Raw genomic sequence first — 10,358 nt, 5'->3', positions numbered from 1 at the left:
ATTGGTACAATATGTTAAGCCTATTCTTGCTGGCATTACGCTGACGCGTCATAAAACAATATTATTGTCATTGGAATATTTCAGGAGGTTATACAACTGATCGTTTCAATCACACAGAGCAGTGTTCTGAGATACAGTTGGTTGGTTGATTGAACTGTTGTTTTACGCCGCACTCAGCAATATTCCAGCTACATGACGGCGGTCTGAAAATAATCGAGTCTGGACCAGACAATCCAGTGATTGAGATACAGCAAGTGAGAGTATGTGAGTAGGGTTTTAGCAATATTCCAGCAATATCACAGCGGAGGACACCAGAAATGGGCTTCCAGGGTTAGAAACTAACAGTTTTCGGCCACTAGTCCTTATAATGATAACATATAGCAAAACCCTTAAAAAGGGCAAATTACTACTAGTCCTTATGATACCTTTACCATTGGGCAGTTTGGCAAGGACTACAGGACTAGTGCCAATTTCTAACGCTAGGTTTCACACATTGTAACCATGTGGGGAACCGAACCCGGGTCTTTGGCGTGACGAGCGAACGCTTTAACCACGAGGCCACCCCACCGCCCCTGAGAGATACAACAAACCTTATTGTAACCAAAAGAATTAAACAAAATATTATATGAATCATAGTCATAGAATGTATTGCTGGGATATCTGCCTACTATTTACGGACGTCTCAAATAACCTTCAGTAGCTGCTGTGGAATGTTGAATTTGTTTTTTCGGGTTTTTTTTAACGCCGCACTCAGCAATATTCCAGCTAGATGGCGGCGGTCTGTAAATAATCGAGTCTGGGCCAGACAATCAAGTTATTGACATCATGAGCATCGATCTACTGGGATCGATGACATACATCAACCAAGTCAGCGAGCCTGACCACCCGATCCCGTTCATTGTTTTGCCTTTTCGCTCAATGGTGTTTCTATTCAGTATTCTGTGACGTTGATATCTATTTATTTATGATGAGCTAGTCAAATATTTAGAATTCTATTGACACTATGTTGCTTAAAGTATGATACCATCTTTTCCCTACGATTTGTGTTTCATTTTGGCCTTACATCAAGTATCGGTGAATTATTTATAATTGAACTGACACAAAGGAGGTTATTACGATGGTTCTATTTTCCCCACAATTTTCCAGTTGGACGTTACATCAAATATCCTCATTAAAAATGTCATACAACACTAAAATATACATCACCAATATACTTATTTAGTAGTTATGCGTCAACGAAAGATGCAACTCTCAATTTTGTAACAGCATATGGAAATGTATGCATGCAAATTCCCTAATGTACCCACCACATAGATACCTGATCATGTGACAGAAGAAGGTTATCTTATGTTCTTATCACCGCCTCCGTGGTCTAGTGGTAGAGCGTCCGCCCGGAGAGCGGAAGGTCCGGGGTTATACCAAAAGACGTTAAAAGATGGCACTTGTTGTTACCCTGTCCGGCGCTCGGCATTAAGGGGTTAAAACAAGGACTGGTCGGCTCGAAGTCAGTATATTGTGTCTGAGTGGGGTATTCATGTTAAACTGCGGCATGGTATCTCAGTGAGCTAGCACTAGAAATCGGACTAGTACAAGCAGCCACACAAACACACACACGTACATGCACGTCGCTATATAAGTGCAATAATCTTGGACGCGACGTTAAACCCCATTTCCCCTCACCTTATGTTCTTATCACTTGTATCTGCATTGTTAGAGGCGTTGTGATGAAAACCTGAATTCCTTAGTTTCAGACAGTGAATGATGTTGGCTTATATGAATGCGGCCCTTGCCTATTGTATTCTGTGATATTTGTCATTTGTTCTGTATATTTGTTTGTGTACATCAGCTTACACATCAGCAGGCTCCATTAATCAGTATACATAAAATATCTTTAGAAGAAGCTGACAAGGTTTCAGTTTGCTATCATTTGAAGGATAACATTTTGATTATTCTTGAGGTTATTTCCTTTATTAATCAAATGCTTTAACCTCTTCTTGTTGTGTTGTGATGCGATTTATTTTTCACAAAATTGTACACGTGCACATCTCTGTGCATATAAGTCTGCATGTGTATACTTGTACATGTACAAAATTGTACATATATAATGTTATTGTATGTATATGGGCCTATGGCCAGAATACAATAAATGATGATGATGAGGAGGAGGAGGGCGCCAGATGTACCTGCTGATAAAGAATGGAAGGTTTTCCATCAAAATGTTCTTCCAAATTCATACCGAAAGCATGTTTTGAGTTTGGTCATTCTGGTGTGAACAAAACTTGTGACAAAATTCTGGCCCATTTCTTTTGGCCTAATTTGCGGCATGATGTGACTGAAGTTTGCGCCATGTGTGTCAACTGGTTGGCAAACCTAATCCCAGCCGCACATTTGAAACCCATTCCAGCTTTTGAAAAACCTTTCAGAAGAGTCATCATTGATTGTGTTGGTCCATTGCCTAAAACTAAGTCAGGAAATCAGTACATGCCTACTATCAATGTGCTTGTGAGAATTACACTGATAAAGCATTAATCTGGTAATTATCACGATTGAAAAATCCTTTGGTTTATTGATGATTAAATATGTTCCAATCAATGAATGCTTTTCGGATATATGTGTGGCATTTCCAAACAGCTGTTGAGAAACGCAGAGCCGAACCTTTCAATAGCACTATCGATAAAATCCCTCAACCAGAAAGTTGTAATGAACATGAAAAAGCAATTTTCAACTCACACACTGGAATACCCGGCTAATTGGGATGTGTACAATATTAAGCGAAAACAAAACGTCAATGCCAGAGAATAACCAGTCTCAGATATACCCCGAAACAGATTCTATTGGGTGTAAAAGGTAAAAGGCGAAAATTATATGAAAATCAGTGATGGCACCAGGTGTTCGCGAAAATAGTAAGCAAGTCCTGTACTACCGTTAATTCGATCTTTATTAATCAGATGTCATACCACTTAACTCAATACACAACTGGAATGTTTTTGGTACTGTGGTTCAAAATCGGCACGACCTTAATTCGACATATTTTTGATAGTCACGATGTCTTCGATTATACCCCTGTAGGTTTTACCTAGACGACCATGATCCCTGGACATAGGTTAAACACTACAACTGTCCGTGGTCATTTCTGAGAAAGCCACGTTATGCTGGACTTTCCCTGTGAAGAATGTGGTAAGTATACTGGCCAAAAAACGAAACGCATAGCTGAAATCTGCTTTTCACACTTGAATTTACACTAATTTATTGCACCCGAACACAACATTTGGTGACTTGTCGCCAAAATACAGCATCTTGAAACCAAACTGGGAGAAATTGCAAGTCAGATGCTGCACGTCTAAATACGGCTACTTAGCCTTTATACCTATGGGTATACAAATTTGTCAGTCCTTCTGCGAATCACTCTCCGATGTTCTGTATAGGTGACTGTCATGATGCCAAGAATGAATGAAGACTGTAGAAATAGAGCCAGTGGGCGTCTGGAAGCTGGAGAAAGTCAGACATCAGTAGCCAGGCACTTTAACGTGAGGCAGAGTACCATTTCTCGTCTGTGGCAGCGCTACAGTCTCCACAACTCTACAAGAGATCGACCGAGAAGTGGTAGACCCAGGGTAGGACCGCTTCATCCGAGTGTTGCATCTTCGCAACCGGACAATCAGCGCAGCATACACAGCTAACAATGTTCCTGGTCTTCGTAGAGTCTCAGCGCAAACCATCAGAAATCGTCTAAGGCAGCATGGGATATGGCCAATGAGACCATATACAGCAACCGTTCTGCGGCAACATCATCGTCGTGGACGTCTGCAATGGAGCAGCAATGTTCGACCATGGACCCTAGTGCACTGGAGAAGGATATGGTTCAGTGATGAGTTGCGGTTCATGCTGTATCGCTATGATGGTAGGATGCGTGTCTACAGACGAGAAATGAATGCTACACTCGACACTGTATTCATGATGTTGGCAGGCATATCCGTGAATGGTAGGACAGATCTGGTGCACGTGCAGGGAAATTTAACCGTTGTAACGCTACCGTGATGAAATCCTTCAACGTCACCTTATTCCCGCCATTGACGTCAGAAGAGAGATTTTCTAGCAAGACAACGCAAGACCGCAAACTGCACGTGTGACCATAGATTATCTTGCCCACAACAATGTTACTGTACTGCCATGGATTGTCTGGTCCAGACTCGATTATTTACAGACCGCCGTCATATAGCTGGAATATTGCTGAGTGCGGCGTTAAACAACAAACCAAACCAAACCAAATCTACGCCGAATCTAAATTTACCACAATTTAAGAAAACCTTCCAGATGCCTCAGTATCTATTGACTATATCAGTTCAACACGCTGACGGTTATGGTGCTGGGTCTACTAATGTGTGCATTAATGTGTGTTTGTTGTTTAACGCCGCACTATTCAAGCTATAAAACGGCGATCTGTAAATAATCGAGTCTGGACCAGAAAATCCAGTGATTGACATCATGAGCGTCGATCAACGCAATTGAGATACGATGAACTGCATCAACCAAGTTAGCGAGCCTGACCACCCGATACCGTAAGTCGCCTCTTTCGACAAGCAAAGTCGCCTTGTACGGCAAGCATGGGTTGCTGAAGACCTATTCTACTCCGGATTCATAGGGTCGTGTGCATTAATGAGCTTCTAACCAAAATAAAATGCATTTTAAATTAAACTGATTCTTGCAGGTAATCCCAGGCGAATTGTTCAATAAACTCTTTAACAAGAATCAGTGGACGGTTTCCGAATAAAGAATTATTCTTCCCTAAAATCAATAAGTTTGAACACGTAAGGTTTTTAGGAACACTGTCGGTATCGGTTTATGTATTGATATTCTTTAACTAGTATGATACTATTTTCCACACGACTGCATTTGTCTTAATTCGTTTGATGATTTATTTACGATAATTATTTCGCACTGCTAAGTTGATTTTCTTAATTGCTCAATGTCCAACGCGACGCAACGCGTCATACACACTTAAGAAGGCACGGAGGTAGTCGTGAGGACGTGGCATGGCGCTGTCAAGGACGTTGATTGTAATAGGCGTTATACTCGGGACCTATGGCCGTAAGTTATACAAGTGAAAATATAGTTATCTTAATATAGTATGTACACACATTAACAAAATGGGTTTTGTTTGCGATTTATTAAAGTATTTGTTCATTGGTTTAATTCTACTGTAAATATATCAACATTTGCACGTTACCATTTATGCTGTAGATATGACGTCGATGCGGTCAGTTATACTACCGTAATGTAATGATATAACGTTACTTTTATGTATGTTAAAATTCACCCAATAAGCGCCGAAGGCATTCTGTCAGTTATTCTGACGTATTATAACCACATACCGTTATTTTCGTTATTATTCGCCCGTTGAAGAAACCGCTGTTTAGAAACAATAAGCTGGTATTACACAGTGTCTAATGCACGTGATTATGTACTGCCATCTTCTTGAGGCAAGGGAGTTAACTGACTGTAAAAGGCTGCAATGACGTGGTTCGATCGTTTCGCCACAAGCGGAAATAACGGGTTATGTTATGAAACGAGTGAAAAGATGTAGTAGCCGACGAACGTATAACACGGGAGCGAGTTTTGCATTATATATATATTTTTTCAATATTTACTGTATACATGGAAAACGATTCTTAACAAATAATTGTCGTCTTTTCTTATATAATTTACATGTATTTCTCTGCGTCGCAGTCAGATTGTATACAAATGAGATGTCTGGTCATCCTCCAGGTGAAATGCTAAGATTTTTGAATGAGTGAGGTGGACTGAATGCTCTGAGCCTGTTTTCATTTCACCACAGTGTGAGTTTTAACACATATTAAACATACCGGGTAGTCTTCAGCAACCCATGTTTGCCGTAAAAAGGCGACTATGCTTGTCGTAAGATGCGATCGGGTGGTCAGGTTCGCTGACTTGGTTGATGCTTGTCATTGATCCCATTGCGTGGGTCGATGCACATGATATTAATCGATGGATTGTCTGGTGCAGACTCGATTATTTACAGACCGCCGTCATATATCAGAAATATTGCTGAGTGCGGCGTTAAACAAGACACATCCCACATCCCAGTAGACGATGAGCCACTTAACAGTATATAGCATAGAGGCTAACATGACAATAGAAATTAAAGAATAGAAACTTCGAAGCAGCCAAGACACCTGTCTATTGTTGACAATGAGGTTTCTTGTAATTTTTCTATTTTTCAAAATCCTATACATCATTACATAAATACCAAACAAGGTTCTTATCCGATTATAACATACAATAGTCTAAAAGTCTAGATAAAGCCAGCAGGAAGTACTGATTTTAATTTGAATAAATGGGATACATATACTACTCAAAGGAAGTTAAAGACCATCCGATTCTTTCATATTACTATAGTTAATCGGCCATGGCATGAGAGATTAACTACAGTGATGCGAAAGATTCGGGTGGTCCTTAACTTCTTTTGAGTAGTATATTAACGATTTAACATAGCAAGACTAAAGTACCCAATAAGATGAATACTGTCTAATTGATCCGTGCATGTTATTAACGTTGAACTTGTCAGTGAGTGTTCATGAACGTAACGACAAAAATACGATAAAGCAAATCTTCTGTAAATTACTGTATGAAATGGAACTGTATTTTACGGTTGAAAGTTCAGGGCAATATACTGTTGTGGTTGACAGAACGTTTCCCTTTCCTTGTTTTGAATAAGATTAATTCATATTAACCGGGAGCGGTGGGAAAGCAGATATTTCCTGGAGTGAGTGAGTGAGATTGATTTTACGCCACTTTTAGCAATATTCCAGCAATATCACGGAGGGGTACACCAGAAATGGGCTTCACACAATGTATCCATGTCGGGAAACGAACCAGGGTTTTCGGCGTGACGAGCGAACGCTTAACCATTAGGCTACCCGACCGGCCCGATTTCCTTGAAGTAAAAGACCGACTCATAGATGATTGGCTATTGCCCATGTTTGAACGTGGCACAACGTATGGCCTTTTAATGTCAACTGTTACCAGACTGTGAACATTTGTATTGTTGTTATTTCAGCCGGTTGGATACGTGGCGGGGAGTATGTTCTTGTTTCGCTGGGGAGTCACGGTGCAGCCATCAAACCCTTCGACATATCCGTGACCTCGCGTTCAGTAAACCTAATGTCAGCGTCTGTCACAACATCCTGGAACCTCACCTCGTCTCAGAACACGAGCGCGAGCGTAACTCAGGGTCACCTGTTTTCCTATGGGATGGACAGGGTTCTTCAGGGTATCTCAACCAGAGGTGACGCCGTTCATATTCAGACGTCGGATGAAATTGACGTTTCTGTAATCAGCTGTTTCTCCTACTCTGGCGGAGCGTATCACGCCCTACCTGTACACAGTCTGGGTCAGGTCTGTTTCATTTTAACGCCAGATGACTGTTCAAACAACTGTCACATCGACATTGCTGCAACGGAAGACAACACGACGGTGACCTTGACCCCAGGGGACATTATCCCAAATTGGGAGCACGTACCAGGACTGACGTTAAGTAATCATACCTTTACGTTTCAGCTTGACAAACACGAAAGCATAAAACTTGGCAGCGTGTCTGATCTTTCCGGTACACACGTGGAGTCCGATAAACCAGTTGCAGTATTTTCAGGAAGTACTGGATCAAGGGGAGACCGCGGATTTGATACCGTTATAGAGCAGCTTCCGTCATCAGACCAATGGGGGCGGACCTTCTACACCATCCCAACGCCCTACCTTGTGTCGAAACGAAACTTTTATAAGTTCATAGCTTCTCATGCCAACACAACTGTGTCAGTAGGTGGTCAAGTGACTGACCTATTGGACGCTGGGTCTTTCGCCACCGTAACCTTGTCATCCGATGCTTTCGTTGAAGTGACCAGCAGCAAGCCGTTGATGATGATGAAGATGGTCCAGAGGGACGCTGGTCTCGATGGTTGCATGTCGCTTGTACTTTCACTGAATCAATATATTTCCGGCACCTCCTTTTTCTTACACGACGGCTACAACAACTACGTCTCCATCATCATCAACGTCACCCACAAAGACGATATTCTTCTGGACCAGAGCTCTCTTCCTGGTACGGCCAATTGGACTCTCAGCGACAATCTCGACATGGCCGTGGGGGTGGTGCTTGTGGGTAATGGCAGTCACACCCTCACCGTGGCTGCCCCTGGGGTCAGGTTTGCTGCTTACCTGCACGGCGTCAGTATCAACACAAACGCAACCGTGTGCATGCCTCTAGGTGTCGCCCTTTCCGTCAGTAGATGGGTAAGTAGTAATACAGATTAATGGAGACAATATTGTGTTTCGCTGGGTTTAGACCCGGGTTCGAATCCGCCGTGATATGAACTGAGATATAGTGATTATTATACAAGCATGTGTGGCATACTGATGTTATGACACGAGTGTCAAAATTCGGACTGATGCCGATTTATAGTGCGAGCTCACTGAGATACCATGCCGCAGTTTAACATGAATATCCCACTCAGACACAGTATACATACTCCGAGCCGACCAGTCCTTGTTTTAGCCCCTTAATGCCGAGCGCCAGACAGGGTAACAACAAGTACCATCTTTAAACGTCTTTTGGTATGACGCGGCCGGGGATCGAACTCCGGACCTTACGCACTCCGGGCGGATGCTCTACCACTAGACCACGGAGGCGGTCTCGCCGTGATATGAACTGAGATATAGTGATAATTATACAAGCATATGTAGCATACTGACACGAGTGTCAAAATTCTTGTATTTCACGAGTGAGAGCTAGGGTAATACATGAATTCTTAAACGTTTCGCATTATCAGTTTGACACACATGTGTTATTTCTGAATCCTTTTGAGCTCCCTTTAGAAAAATGCACTGATCACCACTGATCTCCTAGAAAACCACAACTTGTCGAATGAAAATGGGAATATATATTGACATGCCTCCAAAACTGCATATTATAATGAGAATCATTATTCTTGAACTGAACTTGTAGATCCCCTGTAAAGTCTTACACATAACGCACTTTCTATTCTGTTCAGAATACAGTCATGTCCCATTATTCCGACATGGTTGGTTGCATATGATTATGCCGAATTAACGACTATGCCGGAACGAAATTAAGTTGTATCAAAATTCGTGATCGAAAATCGGACTATACCACAGATAACAATACGAACACGTTGTAATAAAAAAAATAAAAATGAAATATTGTTATGTTAACGAGACATGACTGTACATTGCTCTCTTTCTCTCTCCAGCCTTCGCCCTGCACGTGCAGCACGGTGTGTTTTCACGAGGATACAGTTAACCGTACGATAACCGCCGAGTTAATCGCCAATCTCACCGAAGAGATCCGAAAGAATCTGACTGTAGAACGGAAACAGCTTTCTGCGTCTGTCCGGAAGAGGAAGGCTGCTAGCGACAATCGGCCATCTTCACAAGGTATGGGGACAATCGGCGTCGTCTTCATCACCGTCCTGATGGCTGTCGTGGTACTGTTTGACATCACGGGGATGTTTCTCGGACCCACGTATGTATTTTCAAAGAAGATAAGGAGATCGAAACTTAGACAGAAAACGAAGAAAAAGGACGAAGACATTATTCTCGTCTCCAAATTACAGACAATCACAAGTCATGAATGAATAGAAGGAAATGACGTATGCTTTGCAAGAAACGCGACTAACAAATACGTGAACGTTCAGCTCACGTATACAATCAGTTCCTGTGTATGACCTTCAAGCCTAAGTTTGTTTGTTTGTTGTTTAACGCCGCACTCAGCAATATCCCAGCTATATGACGGAGGTCTGTAAATAATCGAGTCTGGACCAGACAATCCAGTGATTAATATCATGAGCATCGATCCACGCAATTGGGATACGATGACATGCATCAACCAAGTCAGCTAGCCTGACCACCCGATCCCGTTAGTCGCCTCTTACGACAAGCATAGTCACCTCTTTACGGCAAGCATGGGTTGCTGAAGACCTATTCTACCCCGGAATTTAAGCCTAAGATCAGTGGTACTCTAGAAAAGGTGTCTTCTCAGAAAGTGTATGTAATACAGGGCATCGTTCCACAAAGCGACCTTAGCGCTACGACTATCGTAGGCCAGTGTTAAAGTATGGAAGTTACGATCGACTTAGCGCTAAGATGGCTTTGTGGAACAGGGCCCAGATCTGGTCTTTCATATCACAATCAAATTAGCTATACTTATGTGTCATTGTCGCCATTTCTGTTTCTACAAGTGTAATTGGATTTGACGTGTTGGTCGGTGACATGCAGACTGAGACACGCACACGCACACGCACACGCACACACGCACACGCACACAC

The 10,358-nt window shown here is 42.2% G+C and overlaps 1 protein-coding gene across 1 annotated transcript; it reads left to right on the top strand.

Annotated features, from left to right (window-relative positions):
* Positions 1–5,017: 5,017 nt before the first annotated feature.
* On the top strand, positions 5,018–9,771 carry LOC139446814 (uncharacterized). The gene is made up of 3 exons (XM_071228147.1): positions 5,018–5,088; positions 7,079–8,307; positions 9,285–9,771. Exons 1-3 carry the CDS (start codon positions 5,034–5,036, stop codon positions 9,666–9,668), a joined length of 1,668 nt encoding a protein of 555 aa, XP_071084248.1. The 5' UTR covers positions 5,018–5,033; the 3' UTR covers positions 9,669–9,771.
* Positions 9,772–10,358: the final 587 nt, after the last annotated feature.

This window comes from Haliotis cracherodii, unplaced genomic scaffold (genome assembly GCF_022045235.1).
Source record: "Haliotis cracherodii isolate W230 unplaced genomic scaffold, xgHalCrac1.p SCAF_6, whole genome shotgun sequence".
Taxonomy (NCBI): domain Eukaryota; kingdom Metazoa; phylum Mollusca; class Gastropoda; order Lepetellida; family Haliotidae; genus Haliotis; species Haliotis cracherodii.
This window is presented reverse-complemented; position numbering and strand designations above follow the sequence as displayed.